This window comes from Lepidochelys kempii, chromosome 1, assembly GCF_965140265.1.
Source record: "Lepidochelys kempii isolate rLepKem1 chromosome 1, rLepKem1.hap2, whole genome shotgun sequence".
NCBI lineage: Eukaryota > Metazoa > Chordata > Testudines > Cheloniidae > Lepidochelys > Lepidochelys kempii.
The window spans coordinates 9395288-9418057 of NC_133256.1; the positions used below are offsets into that span (position 1 = coordinate 9395288).

At 44.1% G+C, this 22770-nt stretch overlaps 1 protein-coding gene across 3 annotated transcripts in view; it reads left to right on the top strand.

The window, feature by feature from the left end:
* The window catches only part of SLCO2B1 (solute carrier organic anion transporter family member 2B1), a 109974-nt gene that overhangs the window by 18431 nt on the left and 68773 nt on the right, over positions 1-22770 (top strand). For all 3 annotated transcript variants that reach the window (XM_073333933.1, XM_073333923.1, XM_073333943.1), the window contains one exon: positions 4962-5065. In XM_073333933.1, coding sequence (XP_073190034.1) covers positions 4985-5065 — 81 coding nt within the window. In that variant the 5' untranslated portion in view covers positions 4962-4984. The remainder of the gene's footprint in view (positions 1-4961; positions 5066-22770) is intronic.

Consider the following 22770-nt stretch of genomic DNA (forward strand, 5'->3'; position numbering starts at 1 on the left):
CCAGCCCCCGGGAGGGGTTTTGATAAACTGGGGGAGCATTGACTGCGGGTTATATATACAGCTCTGGTGTGAATAACTGGTAGCCTGGTTTGATTTTTGAAGAAGTGAAAAATTAATGAGACTCTGTTGTTTTCATTGCCTGGTTACAACTTGTTTTCCCTTTTAAATGTCTATGTGTTTCTATCTAACCTCGTCTATCCAATTATTTCTTTAAGTTGAAAGAAAAGGAGTACTTGTGGCACCTTAGAGACTAACCAATTTATTTGAGCATGAGCTTTCGAAAGCTCATGCTCAAATAAATTGGTTAGTCTCTAAGGTGCCACAAGTCCTCCTTTTCTTTTTGCGAATACAGACTAACACGGCTGTTACTCTGAAACCATTCTTTAAGTTGGTTATTTGTCTTGCCTGGTTTATAAAAATATTTTTTCTATTCTTTCATCTGATATTCCCCTCATTCTTGCAAGCACATCTTTGTTAAAATTATTATCATCCACCCACTAAACTTCTTTACTTTTTATGAATTGTGCCTTACATTATTTAAACTGACAGAATTCTGAAAATCTACTTTATGTTTCACTATTTATGTGGTTTGTCTACTTTCGTATTTTGATTCTCATGCATTAGCTCATTGATACAATATTGATTTGCAAGCACTGCAAGGAAATTTATAATCCAAATTAAAAAACAAAACAAGATTATTGTAATGAACACACCAGAGTGTACATGAACCAGTGCCCTTGACTGGATGGACTCAAAACTGCTCGATTGAGTGTTATATGCCCTATACTGCTAACAGCGAATGTAGATTCTCCTTTAACTCAAGTGGTAATGGACTCTGTTGGAGGAGGAGGATCTGAGCTCTATCCTTGGTGATGCTATGAAATTCAATGTGGCTATGGTGAACAACAAAAGGACAACCCTGGAGTCCAAGACTCCCATGGATTTCTTACAACATTTTATACCTGTTTTTCATACTGTAATGAAAATATGTCTAGTAGTGATTGGTTTTGTAAAACTTTTTAAAAAAAGAGGTTAGACTAACTCAGAGTCTGACTGCTTTCACAAAACATACTAGAAGATCAACAAGAAATAATTACTAAGGAAGAACTCCCTGTAACATGTAGATGGTGAAGAGCAGTACAGTCCTCAAAGTCTCCTATAGACATTACTATGCAGGTTTAATTTAGCAGTACGGCACTTACATGCTATGGTATTGAGAGCTATTGAAAATTCTAAACCACACAGAGGACATGGGAGAATTTTTACACTGAGACCCTAAAGTACTTAACAGTCACTTTACCCATAAACATGCATAGCACTGCATTTTGCACCATAAAAATATTTGTGCTGGACACTTATTACTCCCCACTCCCATACATTTTGACACCCATCCTGCCCCTAAGCTAAGGGACCATCTCTAAATCCTTATCACACTAAAGAAGTGTGTAGTTGTAATTCATCACCAGTCCAGCTCCACAGGGCTAGCAACACGGGATGCTGTAGTGCACACAAGATCAGGTGTTTATACCACTGTATCATTTAACCTTCCAGAGGTCCAAATAGGCTTTTCTTGGATGCTTTAATTTATTACTGTAGTTACTTTTTAATCCCATACCGTGTTTTAGTATGGCATAACCTGTTCTCTTGGAACAGGACTGAGAGCAGCAACCAAGGCCAGTATGAAACTTGTAGATACCTGTTGTGTAGTTCATGTTTTTAGATTTATGTCTGCTGTGAAATACCTTTAAGAGCTGTATAAACATCACAGTTAAACCAATATTTGAGTTCACTTGAGATTTTGTCAAGCTTTACAGCAAACAATAAAATTGTTCGTTGATGCAGATTGCATCAGCTGATCAATTTTCTGTCCTGGGGGGAAATAGAATTATATGAAAATGAAAAAAGAAAAGGAGTACTTGCGGCACCTTAGAGACTAACCAATTTATTTGAGCATAAGCTTTCGTGAGCTACAGCTCACTTCATCGGATGCATACCGTGGAAACTGCAGCAGACTTTATATATACACAGAGAATATGAAACAATACCTCCTCCCACCCCACTGTCCTGCTGGTAATAATAGAGCCGTGTTGGTCTGTGTTCGCAAAGAGAGGAGGAGTGCTTGTGGCACCTTGGAGACTGGCCAATTTGTTGGAGCGTGAGCTTTCGTGGGCTGCAGCTCACTTCGTCGGATGCGTGCCGTGGAGACTGCAGCGGACTTTGTGTATACACAGAGAATATGAAACAATACCTCCTCACTTTAGATAAGCTATTACCAGCAGGACAGTGGGGTGGGAGGAGGTATTGGTTCATATTCTCTCTGTATATATAAAGTCTGCTGCAGTTTCCACGATATGCATCCGATGAAGTGAGCTGTAGCTCACGAAAGCTCATGCTCAAATAAATTGGTTAGTCTCTAAGGTGCCACAAGTACTCCTTTTCTTTTTGCGAATACAGACTAACACGGCTGTTACTATGAAAATGAAACTATTTAAAGCATCCCCTTCCCTATTTACACTAGAGTTTATGGCAGCTAATCCTCCGAAATATAAATGTTGCCCAGGAATTATGCATAAAAGGAATGGTTTATCAGAAGGAAATGGAGAGAAGAAATGTGTAAGATTCAGAGATTCTAAGGCCAGAAGGGACCACTGTGATCATCTAGTCTGACCTCCTGCTTCCCCAAATTAGTTCTTAGAGCAGATCTTTTAGAAAAACATTCAATCTTGATTTAAAAATTGTCAGTGATGGAGAATCCACAATCCCTTCTTGGTAAACTGTTCTGAGGGTTAATTACTCTCACTGTTAAAAATATACATCTTATTTCCGGTCGGAATTTGCCTAGCTTCAACTTCCAGACATTGGATTGTGTTGTACCTTTCTCTGCTAGATTTCAGAGACCATTATTAAATATTTGTTCCCCATGTAGTTACCTATAGACTGTAATTAAGTAATTAAGACTGTAATCTTCTCTTTGTTCAGCTAAATAGATTGAGCTCCTGGAGTCTGTCACTATAGAGCAGGTTTTCTAATCCTGTAATCATTCTTGTGGCTCTTCTCTGAACCCCTCCAATTTAACAACATCCTTCTTGAATTATGCATCCCAGGATTGCATTAACTCTTTTGGCCACAGTGTCACACTATGAGCTCATGCTCAGCTAATTATCCACCACGACCCCCCAAATCTTTTTCAGAGTCACTGCTTCCCAGGATAGAGTCCCCGATCCTGTAAATGTGGCCTACTGTCTTTGTTCCTGAATGTATACATTTACATTTAGCTGTATTAAAACACAATGTTTGCTTGCACCAAATTTACAAGTGATCTAGGTTGCTCTGAATTAGTGACGTGTCCTCCTCCTTATTTACCACTCTCCCAATTTCTGTGTCATCTGCAAACTTTATCAGTGATGATATTTTCTCCTTCCAGGTCTTGATAAAGATGTATATAGTGTAGGGCCAAGAACTGATCCCTCTGCAGGACCCCACAGTTTGACATAGAAGAGGTTAATATGTCTCTGAACGCTACAACTTTTGAATCAGGAAGTCTGGGTACTGAAAGCAGAACAAAGACAGCAGTCTTTCTGCACATCATGCAATTTACAGATTTAGCCAAAAGGAAAAATGGAACACAGCACATCAGAGGAGGGCTGTTGTACAATGGGAATCCCTCCAAGGGTTCACTTCAGATAAGTTGTTTACATTAGTATACAACTCCATTTTGCAAAGCATCTTTCATACACCCTGTCCACACTGAGCTTTACAGATTTAAATTCACTTTCACCTTTAAAATAAAAAAAACAAACACAGATGGAGAGAGAAGTGAAGTATGAAAAGATGCTTTCAGGTGAGATTTGAAAATGCTACAAACGGAAATGAGGTGGAGAGGGAACGAGGCTCTTGCACCAGAATTGATAAAACTGTGTGAAGAAAAGAAGAGCTTGCCTCCCTTTACCCCACAGTTAATTCAGGAGCAGGCATCACTTCCTCTGCATCTGCAGCCATCTCCGTGGCTGGAGGGGAGCCATCTCCTTCTCCACATTCAGCCCATCAACTGAAAGGAAAGTAGCTCTGTATCCATTCCCAATTAGTTTAGGGGACGACGTCTCCATGCTCAAGGGAAGGAATCCACTCGGAAGCATCCACCCCAATCTGCTCAGGAGAAATACTTGATCCATGGGAAGGGATCTCCGCACGCACCACTACCTGCCCCAGGGGAACACATTTCCACGTACACCTTTTTCTGGCTTGTCTTAGCTCAGATTTTTGGATCCTGTCCTCTCTGATAAGAAACTGCAAATAGACGAGTACCCTCCAACAAAACTTAGCAGCAGATATGTACGGGGTCACAGATTTCCCCAGGTATCATAAAAAAGCACAGAACAAATACTTGTAGCTGGAATACTTTGTGGGATGGGTGAGGTCTTGGGGAGTGTTTGGCCTGCACTGGGAAGCTGTTCCGGACAGGTGGGTGGTAGTCTATGGAAGAAAGCAGAAAGCCCGAGTGGTTGAAAAAAGGGAGCAATCACGAGTGAAACTTGGGTAGACTTGTGAGAGCAGTAGAGCCTGTAATGAGTGCAGAGTTATGAAATTATTTTTTTATTCATATAGTTGGGAGCTGGGAACTCCAGAATATTGATTCTAGCTCTGCCACTGAGTCACTGTGTGGCCTGGAGCAAGTTACTTAACCTCTTTGAGATTCAGTTTCCCCAACTCTAAAAGAGGGCTAATAGTTCTTAACCTCTCTCTCACCCTGTTGATTAGTGTATTAATGTTTCGTATCATGCTTTGCAGATGTAACATGTTATTTAGTTAATAAATATTGTTAATAATAATTAGTATTGACTTACTATGGCCAGGTACCAGCTGTGTCATTATTTACAAAGCTCTACTGGGTTTTGCAGTGTTGTGCAGAGTTTACCCATCTGCACATTAAGCAATGTGTTGAATAATTTCTTTTCCGGCAGGCATATAAAGTGTAACTCACAGAATGGCAGCCACCGTTACAGAGAGCAGCTCTGAGGATCAATCCAGACGAATATTCTGCAGGAACCCATTTCTCAATATCAAGGTAGATACCTCAAGCATGCTACGATCCCCGCAAGGTCACCGGGCAAGGAAAGAAAAGGAAGTGTTTGGTTTCTGCAGCAGTCATCTGTCCTTATTTCTTTTTATTACATGATTCTTAAAGCTCAGATATGGATTTCCCTACTTGCAGAAATTCAACGAGGCAAAACGTGCTTTTAATCTAAAACGAAATCCTGCAAAAAGGATGTTACAACACAAGTTTTACTTACCATGTTTGTAGTATTTAACCTTTCACTGTTAAACTCTCTGCACCCATTATTGGAGCCAGATTTTCAAAATAATTTCACTCCCCTTTAGGCATCTACCGATGGGCCAGATTTTCAAAAGTGCCCAGCTCCCAAAATCTGGTCATTTTTCTTATCATGTCACAACAAGTGTACAAAAAGTATTATAAGGCATTTGAATTGGAAAAGGATAGCCTAGTGCTGAGAAAAGAGGGGAGGGACTCTGGGTTCAGTGCTCTCTCTCCTGCCATCTGAGGAATCGCTGGGCAAGCTTGGGCAAGTCATTTAGACCCTAATCCTGCAGAGATTTATGTGAGTGCTTAACTGTAAAGCAATGAAGTACACTGCTGAACCCAGTGAAACTACTCATGCACTTACAGTTAAGCATTGGCATAACTCTGCAGGATCAGGATCTTCCTTCTCAGTGTCTTGGAGCTTTTGAGGCTCTTCATCCATCTATCATATGTATCAAGTTCTGGGGTGCAATCCAGCCCAGTGAGGGGTTGTGTCACCCCTGCCCTGCAACCTTGTGTACCTCACAAAGACTTGCTAATGTAACTCCCAAGATGGGCTGCTCACAAACAGCCAAACAGCATGCAGGTCGCACCCTGAGTGTCTGTGTGTAACTATCAAGTATCAGGGGGTAGCTGTGTTAGTCTGTATCCACAAAAACAACAAGGAGTCCAGTGGCACCTTAAAGACTAATAGATTTATTTGAGCATAAGCTTTCGTGGGTAAAAACCTCACTTCTTCACATGCATACACAAATATACTTGTAACCCTTCTGCCTGTCAGAGTTGGCAGCAACAAGGGCCTGGTTCAGTATCTAGGGGATCCATTCCAATAACACAATGCAAAACTGGCTCGAGCCCCCACCCAGTGACCTGGGACAAATATATACCACCCCTCTCCCCTCCCCGGGCGCCTCCAAGAGGCAATACTTCCCCTCTCGCAAGCACATAGTCTGAGTGTAGCAAAAAGCCTTTTAATAACAGAGAGAAACAATGTGGCATTATGTTGTGGAAACACCACCACCAGGATTCATAACACAACCCATGAGCAAAAAACCCACCCCAAGCAAATTGGGACGTGTCCTTTCCCTTTGGTTCTTGAGTCCAGCAACCCCAAATCACCCAAAGTCCCAAAAGCCCAACGACTCAAAAGTCTCTGTCCCTGGTCAGGGCAGCCCCAGAGTTCGAAAGTTTATCTGTGGAGCTTTACCTCCCAACCTGGGTGGAGATGGGGGGGGAGTAAGGGGCACCTTACATGGTCCAAAGCTGATGGCTCCACCTCTCCATGGGGCTCCACTCTGCCAGCCGCCCCATGAACTGCTCTGCTCCACCAGCCGAGGGCTCACCGTCCCACAAACTGCTCCACCATATATCTTCAGGCTCCCCCACTCCTTAACACAGCACTCAGTGATTTCAGCTCTTAGTCAGTTCAGCTCTTTTGTGATTTCAGCTTGTAGTAAGGGAGCCTCAGTCCTGGTGCACCATTGGCCCAAAGTGAATTCAGCTCAGCAGCCTGTAACTAGACTCCCAATGGAACCAAAATTAGCTCTGATATTCTACAGTGGAGAGAGGAGGACGTGCAATTAGCATGTAAAGCCCTCCAGGGGGCCCATGCCACCAACTATTAATACCTATCCCCAACCTCTCTCAAGTCACAGAGTTTTGGAACCCATGTCCCTTGCCTAGCGAGTGCTACTTAGTTGATGGCGAGTGCCTCCATCATAACAAAAGGCCAAGTACAGTTCCACTGTCCTTGATTCCCGTAATCAGGGTAATAACAATTTATTCTTCCTGCCCCAATAACAGAGACACTGGGGATCCCACAGCAGCCAAAGTGACCATTTGGGCAGCTATGGCCTTATTCTAGGCGGGGTGGGTGTGCCTATGCAAATGAGATCAGCTCCTGAAGTTCTTTTCCACAACTTGTCACACCTCACCGCCAGATGTCAGGGTGGAGCTCATCCTGACTCTGCTTACATCTTGACACATGAAGAGAAGGGAGTGACCTCACAAGTGGAGAACCAGTGTTGACAGGGACAATTCAATCAGGGTGGATGCAGTCCACTCCCAACAATAGATGAGGAGGTGTCAATTCCAGGAGAGGCAAAGCTGCTTCTGTGATGAGCCAGCCACTCCCAGTCCCTATTCAAGCCCAAATTAATGGTGTTAAATTTGCAAATGAATTTTAGTTCTGCTGTTTCTCTTTGAAGTCTGTTTCTGAAGTTTTTTTGTTCAAGTATAGCTACTTTCAAATCTGTTATTGAATGTCCAGGAAGATTGAAGTGTCCCCCCTCTGGCCTTTGTGTGTTACCATTCCTGATGTCCAACCTGCATGTCTACTAATGGGATATATGCCATTATGTGCCAGCAATGCCCCTCTGCCATGTACATTGGCCAAACCGGACAGTCCCTATGTAAAAGAATAAATGGACACAAATCGGACATAAATATACAGGGAACTTCATATTTTATACAAAGTTTATTACAATAGTGTGTAGGGTGTGAATATAGGGGTGCATTCAGTCACAACGTAGTTGTAGTAATACTTATTACCTGATAGGATCAGAGCTGTGAGGTTTGATTCATTAATGTTTGCAAAGTGCTTTGAGATTCTTGGACAAACCATGCTGTATATTTATGGTGTGAAGTTGATCACCTGATACTTTCTTATTAGATAATTTTACTAAGTTATAAAGTTACACGACCAATGCTTTGTTTTAAAGCGCTGGAGTAAAACAGGTATAGCCCTGCCTAATAATAAGACTTTTCAAAGTGTTTTACAAATATTAATGAATTTTGCCTTACAACCCCCTCTGAGGTAGGAGAGCATGATTGTCCCTGTTTTGCAGATGAAGAAGCTGAGGCTCGTAACATACCCACAGTCACACACGGAGTTTGTGGGAGAGTCAAGAATGTAACTCAGATTACCTATTGAGTTAGCCACAAAACCTTTGTTCCCATCAACTTTATTTTGTTCTCACGGGTGTCCAAGTGCAAGTAAAACAAAGCTAATATTTTTTTGTGATGATGCCTACGAAGTGAAACTCAAAGAAACAAGCTGCAATAAGAGTGCTAACGATGTGTGGCACAAGGAAGCTCTGAAATCGGCCATTATTCTGGCCCAATCAGCAGTTATACTCCTGAGTTCTTTCCTGAGATGAGAGAGACACATAAGTCTTCCTCACAAATGTTGCGGGTCAAAGTGCCTGATAATGGACTGTGTTGTTGTGTGGGACTGGAAGGCTTAAGGATTTGATTACTGGTTTCTGAGCCTTTCTTTGCTGGGACGCTGGTCTGAAGCCAGTCCTTGCTGGTGATAGAAAATAGTTATTTTTTTGGTTATGTTCCAGGTCAGAATTGAAGCACATTGGCATGGCAATGTGGGGAATGTTTGCACTGACCGCTATCCATGTTCTGTAGTTGCTAACCCAGCACTTTACCAGCACTAAGCTCACTTCCAAAAGTCTGAGAGAAAATATGAGTGAGAGGCGTTCTGTTTCACATCTCCATCTACAGTATTAACTACCTGCACAACAGTCTGGACCCTTAGACAACTCTCTTGCAAAGAAATCTAGAGTTTGCTTCTAGGAACTTGGCAAGGCTTTAAAGGCATTTGCCACCTGACCTACTTCTTAGAGATTTATCTTTGTTGAAGAGAAAGCTATGAATGTGTCAGGAATCCCACCCAAAATTTAAAGCCCAGGAAAAGGCATCATGGGCTTTGTGTGTGGAAGTGTATTTGGCTGCAGCTCACTGTGAGTTTGAATACTATAAAAATAGATGATCTGAGCTGTCATGTGGATTTGTGCATGTGCTAGGAGAACCGAGACACAAGAATTCACTCCTCATGGACTCATAGACTCATAGATATTAAGGTCAGAAGGGACCATTATGATCATCTCCTAATCCATGTTGAATGCTGTGCAGAGAAGCTTTTCCCCATGCTTTATGTTGCTTTCCTGAAGTTAGGTCACTCAGGTTTCAGAATCAATGTCTGACTTCCTCACATTCTGGGAGACAATTTTAGAAGCAGGATCTGAATGATCCTTACAGGAAAACCAAAAAATTGCTTAACACACTTTGCACGCTTACAACAAGCTCGGTTGATTGCAAATGGAATCATGTCACTGTAGGTTTTCAAACAACTAAGGCACAAAAATGCATCTTAAGAACTTCATGCAAACAGTCCTCCCAGGGAATGCTGTACAGACCAGAAGGACCTTAAAACATTTAGTGACATGTTGCACTAATTCCTTCAATACTACAAAATGGACAAAATAAGGATTTGATGCAGTTTCCAGTGAAGTGCATGTCAAGACTCCATTGAGCTCTGTGGCAGCAAGATCTAGCCTTGACTTAATATAGTGAACATTAGGGGGCAAATTCTTTTCTACGCTACACAAAAGGAACTCCACTGAAGTTGATGGGGTTGCACCAGTATTCATGAGAGGAGAATTTGGCCATTAGACTTTGCAATAGAAGAGCACATCAAGCAAAATACATAAAGACCACTGACAAAGCTTTTTTCATGAATATTGTAATGAACATAAGGAGACAAATCCAGGAAGGAAATATGGGAAGATGGTGCTGGGGCTAAAGCCTAGGACTGAGCACAATGGGCCAATATTTTCAAAAGTGACTTCATATTTTAGGTGCCTGACCTGAGTCACTTTATATGGTCCTGATTTTCAGAGAGCAGGAGCTCAGCACTTTCTGAAAATTAGGTTCCATTAAGGTGTCTCAAGTTGGGCAGCCAAAAATGTAGGCACCCAAAATCACTAGTCACTTTTTAAAATCTTGGCAAAGAAATTGGGGTTCTATACTTGGCTCTGCCACAGGGTACCTCCCTGGGCCTGACTTTCCCCACCTGCAAAATCCAGGCTGTTGTGAGGGTGAATTAATTAATGTGTGTGAAGGGCTTTGAGATCCTCAGAAGAAAGGTGCTGTGGACAGGTGAAGTGTTATTAGCAGTTACCGTGTGCGTCATGGCAGCAATTCACCTGAGTAAAAACAAAGTTATGAGTGTAATATAGTCTGCTTGACAGCAAAGACATATAATTATATGGTATGGGCACTGGCCAGCTACTATATAAAAAGAACTTGAGGTGTGTGTGTGTGTTTTCAGTCACTTCCTAGCTGGAATCAGTCCAGAGGCTGCACATCCATTTGAATTACTCATAACGTTAACCTGCACATTACTGTGGTTAAAGGGTCAGGTCTTGGCCTTCTTGTAAATAGCTTGCTCTGTCCTGCCTTGAATCCCCTTGCCGACTGCAGACATATGTGCATGTTGCCCATTTGGCTGGCAGCCTGAAATATGTTATGTGCAGGCCTGGCCTGAGGTCACACGGGGTGCTTGTGACCATCAAGAGACGAGCCATTGCATGCCCCACAACTAAAGCCTGTGAAAACAGCACTAACCCAGCCCGGATTCTGCTGAGGAGAGCTGTAAGGCCCAACAGTGGAGGGTCAGCCCTGCCTGTGTTCTGCGGGCAAGTGTTGTGAGACCCAGACTGGTATGGGGATGGGCAGGAGAGGGCGCTAGGGGTCTGTTAGTAGCCGCTTGCTAAATATTCTGCCATTCTCAGGAAGAGTTGGTTGGGGTGATTTCCCTGCCTCTGACAGAGCCAGGCCAGCTCTGAATATCACTGAACCCCCCTCCCAGAGATGAGTGATGCCTAAGGCTCAGAAAACAATACTTCTGAAAAGTAACAGTTTTCCCTCTGTTATGCACCAGATTGCACCATGTGTCATGTATTTTCAAAAAAAAAAAAATATCTTGGGGAAGGAGACTCTCTTCTACAAGCACTGTTCCCCTCCCCCATGACAGTTCAGATTACACAAGCTGCCCCCAGGCTATGCTAGCAGCATGCTGTGCATATTTGTTTAGGAACAAGCTCCAGATACTCCTTGCACAATGCCCTTAGTACAAGTTTGTTTGTGCAGTGGTTTGGCTTTGGTTATGGTTATGAACAAGCAGTTTTGATTCAGTGGGGAAACAAATGATTCCGCAGACTCTCAGCCCCTCCTTTCTGCAAATGCCTAAAAGTACAGGCTTTTATCACCGGCTAGGGGAGAAAATATCTGTGGGAGCCTGTTGTTAAAATAGCAGCAGCATATTCCTGAACAGACAGGAAGCAGTGTGAGATCGACTTTGCTACGACACAAAGTGTAATGGCTGGTATGTGTCTTTTCTGAGCATCCATTAAAATGGACGCTAGGATAGTGTAACTAGTAAGAAGTTTTTCAACTCCCTGATAGTAAGGAGTTCTTTTCCAAGCTCTACAACTTACTGGCTGCCTGGCTTTGGGCAAGTTGCTCCATCTTATTCTGTGTCTCCATTTCCCCCATGCGTAAAATGGGGATAGTAATACCTACCTTCCTGAGGCGACGTCAGGCTTACTGGATCTCTTGTTTATAAAGGGCTTTGAGGTCATTGGATGTAAGGCTCTGTATAAATACACATAATTACATTATTATAACATTCCCAGTCTCATGTAGGTGCCATGCAGAATTTTGACAGCCATTCAGATGGTTAATGTTGTGAAGAATCATGTGGATAAAATGCATCTGCACCAGTGATTCTCCCGCACATGCGCTTGGTTACATAGATCATAGAATCATAGAATCATAGAATATCAGGGTTGGAAGGGACCTCAGGAGGTCATCTAGTCCCACCCCCTGCTCAAAGCAGGACCAATCCCCAACTAAATCATCCCAGCCAGGGCTTTGTCAAGTCTGACCTTAAAAATATCTTAAGGAAGGAGATTCCACCACCTCCCTAGGTAACGCATTCCAGTGTTTCACCACCCTCCTAGTGAAAAAGTTTTTCCTAATATCCAACCTAAACCTCCCCACTGCAACTTGGAGATCACAAATGTGATCTCAAAAAAAGGTATTGCTTACAGATGTGGTCTCCTCATCTCAAAAAAGGTATACTGGCATTAGAAAAGGTTCAGAAAAGGGCAACTAAAATGATTAGGGGTTTGGAACAGGTCCCATATGAGGAGAAATTCAAGAGGCTAGGACTTTTCAGCTTGGAAAAGAGGAGACTAAGGGGGGATATGATAGAGGTATATAAAATCATGAGTGGTGTGGAGAAAGTGAATAAGGAAAAGTTATTTACTTGTTCCCATAATATAAGAACTAGGGGCCACCAAATGAAATTAATGGGCAGCAGATTTAAAACAAATAAAAGGAAGTTCTTCTTCACACAGCGCACAGTCAACCTGTGGAACTCCTTGCCTGAGGAGGTTGTGAAGGCTAGGACTATAACAGGGTTTAAAAGAGAACTGGAGAAATTCATGGTGGTTAAGTCCATTAATGGCTATTAGCCAGGATGGGTAAGGAATGGTGTCCCTAGCCTCTGTTTGTCAGAGGGTGGAGATGGATGGCAGGAGAGAGATCACTAGATCATTACCTGTTAGATTCACTCCCTCTGGCGCACCTGGCATTGGCCACTGTCAGTAGACAGGATACTGGGCTGGATGGACCTTTGGTCTGACCCAGTATGGCCATTCTTATGTTCTTAAATGTGGGTCTGGAATATCATTTATTTTGGTCAATGGTATATCGACAGAGACCTGGTGGAGAGATTCTCCTTCCTGCACTGAGCAGGGATCATCAGTTAGGATCAAATGGGTGTAACATACACGAGCTAATTGTAGCTATTGCAGAGAAGCAGGCACTGGTGAGCCTTGGTCCTTTCAGTCTTCTGTGAAAAACTACACTTACAAAAACAACAAGGAGTCCAGTGGCATCTTAAAGACTCACAGATTTATTTATTTTACACTGATAGAGTCATGCACTATCCGGTCAAATAGGGACCTGGTTTTCTAACCATGTTGGCAATGCTGGTAAGAGTCCCACATATCCTCTTCCCCAGGGAAATGGAAGAAAGTATAATATACTACAACCTAGATCAGGCGTGGGAAACCTTTTGGCTTGAGGGCCACATCTGGGAGTAGAAATTATATGCGGGCCATGAATGCTCACAGAATTGGGGTTGGGGTGCAAGAGAGGGTGAGGGCTCTGGTTGGGGGTACGGGCTCTGGGGTGGGGCCAAAAATGAGGACTTCAGGGTGTGGGAGGGGGCTCTGGGCTGGGGAAGTGGGTTGCGGGGCAGGGGGGTGTGGGCTGTGGGATGGGGCTAGAGATGAGGAGTTTGGGATTAGGAAGGTGCTCTGGGCTGGGTTCTCTGGGCTGGGTTCAGAGGGCGGGAGGGGGATCAGGGCTGTGACAGGGAGTTGGGGTGCAGGCTGTGGGGTGGGGCTGGAGATGAGGGGTTTGGGGTTCAGGAGGGTGCTCCAGGCTGGGATCGAGGGATTTGGAGGGTTGGAGGGAGATCAGGGCTGGGGCAGGGGGTTGAGGCATGGAGAGAGACTCAGGGGTGCAGACTCCGGGTGGTGCTTACCTCAAGCGGCTCTCGGAAGAAGCAGCATATCCCTTCTCTGGCTCCTACACAGAGGCGCAGCCAGGCGGCTCTGCACGCTGTCCTGTCTGCAGGCACCGCCCCTGCAGCTCCACTGGAGTGCCGGAATTGGCCACTGGAGCGGGGCAATTGGAGTGAGTAAGAGCCAGAGGGGGGCCATGCCGCAGCTTCCAGTAGCCATGTGGAGCAGGCCCCGATCCTGCTCCCTGGCTGGAGCGCCGGAGCGAGCCAAGCTCCAGACCCTGTTCCCTAGCGGGAGATCGAGGGCCGGCGTAAAACAGCTGGTGGCCGGATCCAGCCCACGGGCTGTAGTTTGCCCATCCCTGACCTAGATGGAGCTACTATTAGGTGGGTACATAACTGGGGCTGGAAAACCGTTCCCAGAGAGTAGTTATCAGTGGTCACAGTCAAGCGGGAACATGACCTAGGAGGGAAGATTGAAGAAATTGGGTTTGTTTAGTCTGGAGAAGAGAAGACTGAGAGAAGAATCTCCTTCCTTAGAGGTTTTTAAGGTCAGGCTTGACAAAGCCCTGGCTGGGATGATTTAACTGGGAATTGGTCCTGCTTCGAGCAGGGGGTTGGACTAGATGACCTTCAGGGGTCCCTTCCAACCCTGATATTCTATGATTCTATGATAAGACATGATAAAAGTTTTCAAGTAAATTAAAGGTTGTTACAAGCAGGAGGGAAAAACATTTTTCTTCTTAACCTCTGAGGCTAGGACAAGAAGCAATGGGCTTAAATTGCAGCACAGGTGGTATAGGCTGGACATTAGGAAAAACTTCCTATCTGTCAGCGTGGTTAAGCACTGGAATAAATTGCCTAGGGGGGTTGTGGAATCTCCATCATTGGAGATTTTTAAGAGCAGGTTACACAAACACATGTCAGGGATGGTCTAGGTAATACTTAGCCCTGCCATGAGTGCAGGGGACTGGACTAGATGACCTCTCGAGGTCCCTTCCAGTCCTACAATTCTATGATTCTATGTTTATTGCAGTGGCAAGGAATCCTTAGCTCACAAAAGGCTGGAAATTTTTTCTACCGATTTCTTTCAATCTTCTGGAGACAAGACGCTATTCTTGACAAAACTTTTAATTTTTTAGAGGCATTTGAGTATTGATCTTGGGCAATTGAGAAAACTTGACAGGAGAGTCAAGTGAAAGATTTGATTTGGCTTCACCAGCCAAAGCACAGGCAAAGCCACTGATACTTCATATACATATGTGGCACATCACATGTCTGAGAGCAAAAATTTATATAAGACAGAGCCTATGGTCACTTTTAGCATCAGGAAGGGGATTATGGAAGCAAGTGGCTGGACTTGTCTCTCTGGCTTCTTCTCCATACTGAAGGTGAACACATCTTGATCCAAATTGAAGCTTTCCTTGCCTTGTCCTCTATATTAGATATAAAAGAAGTGGCACTCTGCAGAATAATATACTGAGATGGTCATTGAGAGAAGCTGCAATTAAGCATGCTCACTGGAAGCCTTAGTTTCCGCTGGAAACAATCATAACCCAGAATATCATAACACAGCAATACATTGACAATCCAGGAACACAACTTCCTGGTACAAGTGCTGGAGGAACCAACTGGGGGCCGTGCCCCTCTTGACCTGCTGCTTACAAACAGGGAAGAATTGGTAGGGGAAGTAGAAGTGGGTGGCAACCGAGGCAGCAGTGACCATGAGATGGTTGAGTTCAGGATCCTGACAAGAAGAAGAAAGGAGAGTAGCAAAATATGGACCCTGGATTTCAGAAAAGCAGCCTTAGACTCCCTTAGGGAACTGATGGGCAGGATCCCCTGGGAGGCTAATATGAGGGGGGAAGGAGTCCAGGAGACCTGGCTATATTTTAAAGAAGCCTTATTGAGGGCTCAAGAACAATCCACCCTGATGTGCAGAAAGAATAGAAAATATGGCAGGTGACCAGCTTGGCTTAACAGTGAAATCTTCGGTGAGCTTAAACTCAAAAAAGAAGCTTCCAAGAAGTGGAAATTGGGACAGATGACTCCCTGGGAGGAGTATAAAAATATTGCTAGAGCATGCAGGCATGTAATCAGGAAGGCCAAGGCACATTTGGAGTTGCAGCTAGCAAGGGATGTGAAGGGTAGCAAGAAGGGTTTCTACAGCTATGTTAGCAACAAGAAGTCGATCAGGGAAAGTGTGGGACCCTTACTGAATGGGGGAGGCAACATAATGACAGATGATGTGGAAAAAGCTGAAGTACTCAATGCTTTTTTTGCCTCGGCCTTCAAAGACAAGGTCAGCTCCCAGACTGCTGCACTGGGGAACGCAGTATGGGGAGGAGGTGAGCAGCCCTCAGTGGTGAAAGAACCGGTTAAGGACTATTTAGAAAAGCTGGACTTGCACAAGTCCATGGGTCCAGATCTAATGCATCCAAGGGTGCTGAGGGAGTTTGCTGATGTGATTGCAGAGCCATTGGCCATTATCTTTGAAAATTCATGGTGATCGGGGGAGGTCCCAGATGATTGGAAAAAGGCATATATAGTGCCCATATTTTTAAAAGGTTAGAAAGAGAAGCTGGGGAACTACAGACGGATCAGCCTCACTTCAGTCCCCAGCAAAATCATGGAGCAGGTCCTCAACTAATCCATTTTGAAGCACTTGGAGGAGAGGAAGGTGATCAGGAACAGTCAACATGGATTCACCAAGGGCAAGTCATGCCTGACTAATCTAATTGCCTTCTATGATGAGATAACTGGCTCTGTGGATATGGGGAAAGTGGTGGATTTGATATATCTTGACTTTAGCAAAACTTTTGATACTGTTTCCCACAGTATTCTTGCCAGCAAGTTAAAGAAGTATGGATTGGATGAATGGACTATAAGGTGGATAGAAAGCTGGTTAGATTGTCGGGCTCAACAGGTAGTGATCAACAGCACGATGTCTAGTTGGCAGTCGGTATCAAGCGGAGTTCCCCAGGGGTCGGTCCTGGGGCCAATTTTGTTCAACATCTTTATTAATGATCTGGATGATGGGATTAATTGCACCCTCAGCAAGTTCGCAGATGACACTGAGCTGTGGGGAGAGGTAGATATGCTGGAGGGTAGGGATAGGGTCCAGAGTGACCCAGACGAACTGGAGGATTGGGCCAAAAGAAATTTGATGAAGTTCAACACGGACAAGTGCAGAGTCCTGCACTTAGGATGGAAGAATCCCATGCACCACTAGAGGCTGGGGACCGACTGGCTAAGCAGCAGTTCTGCAGAAAAGGACCTGGGGGTGACAGTGGACGAGAAGCTGGATATGCGTCAGCAGTGTGCCCTTGTTGCCAAGAAGGCCAACGACATATTGGCCAGCAGATCAAGGGAAGTGATCATTCCCCTCTATTCGGCACTGGTGAGGCCACACCTGGAGTATTGCGTCCAGTTTTGGTCCCCCCACTACAGAAGGGATGTGGCTAAATTGGAGAGAGTCCAGCGGAGGGCAATGAAAATGATTAGGAGGTTGAGGCACATGACTTACGAGGAGAGGCTGAGGGAATCTGCAGAAGAGAAGAGTAAGGGGGGATTTGATAGCAGCCTTCAACTACCTGAAGCGGGGTTCCAGAGAGGATGGAGCTCGGCTGTTCTCAGCGGTGGCAGATGACAGAACAAGAAACAATGGTCTCAAGTTGCAGTGGGGGAGGTCTAGGTTGGATATTAGGAAACACTATTTCACTAGAAGGGTGGCGAAGCACTGGAATGGGTTCCCTAGGGAGGTGGTGGGATTTCCATCCTTAGAGATTTTTAAGGCCTGGCTTGATAAAGCCCTGGCTGGGATGATTTAGTTGGTGTTGGTCCTGCTTTGAGGAGGGGATTGGCCTCCTGAGGTCTCTTCCAACCCTAATATTCTGTGATTCTAATATCATCTAATTTTGTCACATTGGGTAAATCAGGAGATGTAGGTTCTATTCCCAGCTCCAACACTGACTTTCTGTTTGGCCTTGGGCAAGTCACATATCTCTCTGGGTCTCCTTGACTTCCAAAAGAGGATAATAATGCTTCCCTATCTCATAGGGGCGATATGAAGCTAAATTTCTTAATGTTTGTACGGGGCTTGGAGATCCTTTGATGCAAAGTGCAGTAATAGGGCATGCCATCCATTTTGCTCAGGCAAGCAACTCTAGACCCGGATACGTCTCCATGGTGCTATAATGACTGAAAAATGTTTGCCAGCTGTTTATTCCCAGGGAATGAGCAGGTAGAAAGAATTTTCCCATTTGAGCTGGATCGTGAGCACTCTTCGCCTGTGGCTGCAACAATAAACTACCAGACTGGAATACCACTCAGTTCACCGTAGTACTTGAGAATCTTCCACCAGTGTGCACTAAGTGATGTGACTGACTAACATCTGTCATGGGTGGTTAATTCTCTCTCTCTCTCTCAACCAGTCCCTAGGTGAGAATCATATGTACAGTGTTCTGCTTTGTTAGGGTTTTTTAAAATATCTACACATGAGATGGAAAAGCCCTAAGGCCATCTTGTCTGTTTCCTTGTCCCAGGGCCCCTATCACAGAATCTAAGAATTTAAAAATGTCTTTTTCTTCCTTCTCAGAAAGAGATCCTGGTCCAGCTCCCTACTGGCACATTGCACCTCCCTGTGCCAGCCTGATCTAGTGTGTTCCAGGGAATGGCGGAATCCATCATGTAATGGAGGGCAGGCAGCTATTTCCACTGGGGGTGGGCAGCTTTAATTTCCATAGGGTGTCATAGGAGCATTAAATCATCATATCCCCTGACTGTGCCCCTCCCTCATAAACACTGCCATACTGGGAGCTGCACTGGCCTGCTTGGGGTCCCTAATTTAAGGAAGATTGTGGCTTTCTTGTGTTGCTGTAATCCTCCAATGAACCTTCTGCTGCCAGGATTCCTGCCCGCAAAGGCCATTGCAATGGACTGGGGCCCAATGCCTTTGGATCTTGGAATTGTTCTTCCAGTAAATCCCTTCAGATCGTTGTTCATTTTTGTTGTTTTTTTTCTCTGATTTCCTTTTCTTTGTTGACCTATTTCTGGTTTTAAGTTGGCTGTGACTCAATGTGTTGCTCGCAGAGAGGAACTGTCGTCTTCCTGCTCAGCGCTGTTATGTCTTACTAGAAGAAACACACACCACATTATACAAATAATACAATACATAATTTCCTGCTGGAGAGAGGAAAAGAGAACAAAGAACCATAAATGACAGCTGCTAGTCACATTGCTTAATGCGCTTCAGGAAGGCACTCAGCTAACATGGTGATGAGAGCTGTATAAGAACCTGAATAGAAAGTATATAAACAGATGTTGAGCTCTGAGACACATAGAAACAATGAGATCCATGTTCTGATTCGGGTGTTTCGTCTGGATTAATGCAAATTAGTAAATCACAATTTACTGAACTAAAAGAAAACATACTTTTTGATGCCTTCAAGTGCCGTAAGCCCCACATTTCTAACATTTCCTGAAAACTGTTGTAATCCCATAGGAAACGTCATCAAAAAACCTAGTAGCACCTTCAAAATCTATTGCTGTGTCACTTAGAAATTTTAAAACAAACAAACAAACAAAAAAGCTTTTGCTTTGGTAGAGCCTACAATGTATGCTGATAGGTTACCCAGTGATAAGAGAAGAAACCCAAGAGGTGGCAAGTGGAAATGCTTTGTTAATTTCAAACTCCAAGGATACCAGAGCACTGTGATCCATGTCTGACAAATAGGTAGGGATGAGATTGACAATACAATTTCTCTCGCTGTCAATCTTCTATGAAGGTATTACAAATGAAAGAGAACAGGAAGATATTTCAATGCAATAATTTCTGGCTTGACACTGAGAGAGAGAGATAGAGAGAGAGATAGAGAGAGTGTGTGTGTGTGAAAGAGAGAGAGAGAGAGATTTGGAGGTATAGTGGCCAAATGTGCTAACCTTTTCTCTCTACAAATGGAAGGGGAGTTACTTCATGGTTAGAACAATGGGATCTGGGTAGTTGGACTTCTAGAGTCTCTTCTCACCACTGACTCATTGCCCAGCCAGTAAAACTGGTACAATATACTTACATTCTGGTGCTGTGAAGCTTATCAGTGTTTCAGAAGTGCTTTGAGACTGTTGGAGGAGACGTGCTATGGAAGGGAAAGTTTAGTTTTTCAAATTCTGGCTTAGATCACAGGTCAGTCAAGTTTGGTGTTATTATTTTTAGCCTTAGTTGGCATCACCATATGGTACATCCTCATTTGATCGTCCCTGCCCTATGAGGGACGGATGTAGCATGGGACATTTCAACACATTGGTTCAGAAATTGTAGAGGCACTACAAGCCATGTGTATAGGAGATCTCTATATTGCCAGCTGGCGTTATGCCTGGCTCCAGCTATGGCTATCTGCCCTTCCTTGTATCTCCGTATGTGCAGCGTCTTCTCTATCGCAAACTCTCGTGCAGGAAAATGACCTCTGAATCAGACAGAGTGTTGTCTGAAACTTCAGCTTGTCCAGCGTGACCTAACACGGAAGCTGCTGAAGTGAGCAGTCTATGCTGCAGTACAAAGAGCAGGCCTGATGCATGGAGATTTGAGAGCTCTTCTGCTGTACAGCAGCTCATTAAAGTAACCTCAATGGTAGAAACCAGGTTTTGTTTCATGTGTTTCACTTTCAGATCCATCCACAGCATTGGCCTGCTAAACCCAGGGTTGTGAGTTCAATCCTTGAGGGGGCTATTTAGGGATCCTGGGAAAAAATTGGGGATTGGTCCTGCTTGGAGCAGGGGGTTGGACTAGATGACCTCCTGAGGTCCCTTCCAACCCTGTCTATGTTTTTACAAAATTCAAGACTATCATAGATATGCGCTGACGTAAAGAGCAGGCGGCAGACTGTCCCCTCCATTCCATTGGAAAGGAGGATCAGTCTGATGGAACTAGATGAGGAGATACAGAAGGGAGGATGCCACATCTAAAGCCTCGTTCTTCCCTTCCCCTGACCTCATGGAAACAACTTTCTGGGGGCACCATGAGGAACAGTCTCTGCAGGCTGGTAGAGGGAACACCACTATCCATGTTATTGTTCTTGAGGGAACCTCTAGGGAATCAGTGAGTATGATCTGGCGGGCCAATTCATGAAGGAAGAGAGAGAGAGTGTGTGTACATAATCTTTGCCATTTTGGAGACACCTTAGATATCTGCAATAGGTAGCTGGAGAATCAATCAGTTTTCCAAGCACACATGACCCTACGCATTTCAAATGTAAAGATGTTTCCTCTCTCTCCACCCCCCCCTTATTACTGGGTTAATATTGTTGTAAATAGTTATTTGTCTTTCCAAAGGTGAAGAGCTTCTTTCTAGAACACACAAGCCAAAGAACCTGATGTCATGATCCAACAATTAATATAAATTAATATAAAACCTCTATCACACTGCATGGTGAAATGCAGTAGAAAATGGTGCAACAAAAGACAAATAGGGGCCTATGATCTCCTAAACTGTCCTAAAGTCAACATCTCTTTTTCCTCTTTCACTGGTATGGTCTGAGGGCTAGAGGACGGGACTCAAAGGAGCTGGGTTCTATTCCCAACTATATCATTGAATATCTCTGTACATGAATTCCCTGATCTGTAAAATAGGGAGAATAATATGCGCCAGTATTTGATAACCTGGGATGAAAAGGTTTATGGAAATACCAAGTATCACTGGGAAGTTGCTCAAAAGGGAGTAAAGGTAAACACACACATGGAAATAGAAATAGCAGTAGTGTGGTCTGTTACAGACAGTTGAGGATGTGACAAATCCTGGATTTGGACTGGATGGATACACAAATCCACACTGATAGTGGAGGTTTTTCAAATTGCTCCCATAATGTTCTGAAATGAATACAGGTAACAGATAGCCAGAAGTGGCTCTGTCCATTCTGCTGAGCCCTGGGGCTTAGTCAGTCAGTCATCAAAAGTACTCAGATTCCACCTGAATGATATTCCTGTGGCCAGAAATCATGCCCCTGTAGCAACTTAAGATATGGAGAGGCTGGTTGTGTGGTGAGGGGAGTAGCTATGAAGCTACTAGTCTTTAACAAGAACTTTGAGAGCTGGGAAAGATCCATAGCTTCTTCCTAAGATATTTGACTAAATGCATCCTTTGCCACCCAGTGCCTGTATCAACAGAAATCAGGGGGAGGGAAGAAATAGAATTATATAAGGTTTTTCCCCGCTGAGCCTAGAAACAAGGTATTCGTTAATTTTAGATGCATGTTTGTTGCTGCAGTGCTATAACAGCATGTCAGGTTTTTATTAATATCTCAGGCAACTGGATGGTTCTGAGTCATGGAAAGTAGAAATGGCTATGGAGCTGTCCATTTCTTGACCACCACTTGAAAGCCAGTGCAGGCTGGTAGTGCCCCATATGAAATGAGTTTGATTATCTAAGCCCAGTTTCTAGTGGACAGACGTCCCTAGCGCAGCTGGCAGCAACTGGCACTCTTGTTGGCAGTTTCAGCAGAGAAGGATTTAAGGGAGCTGGTGTTTGAACTACTCTCTAGCCCCAGGGATAGTGCCGCCCGGTTAGGATCAAGGTCCAGTATCTGGAGGGCGTGAGAGAAGTGTGTACCTGCTCTGGGGATAAATAACTCCAGTCTCTGGAGTCTCTCACCAGAAATGTCCATACTCAGTAACAGCAGTAACAACGAGGAGTCCTTGTGGCACCTTATAGACTAACAAATTTATTTGGGCATAAGCTTTCGTGGGCTAAAACCCACTTCATCAGATGCATGGAGTGGAAAATACAGTAGCAGGTATATATACACAGTACCTGAAAAGATGGGAGTTGCCTTCCCAAGTGGGGGGGTCAGTGCTAATGAGACAATTCAATTAACAGTAGAATACCAAAGGAGGAAAAATCACTTTTGTAGTGGTAATGAGGGTGGCCCATTTCAAACAGCTGACAAGAAGGTGTGAGTAACAGTAAGGGGCAATTAGTATGGGGAAATTAGATTTTGTAATAACCCATCCACTCCCAGTCTTTATTCCGGCCTAATTTGATAGTATCCAGTTTGCAAATTAATTCCAGTTC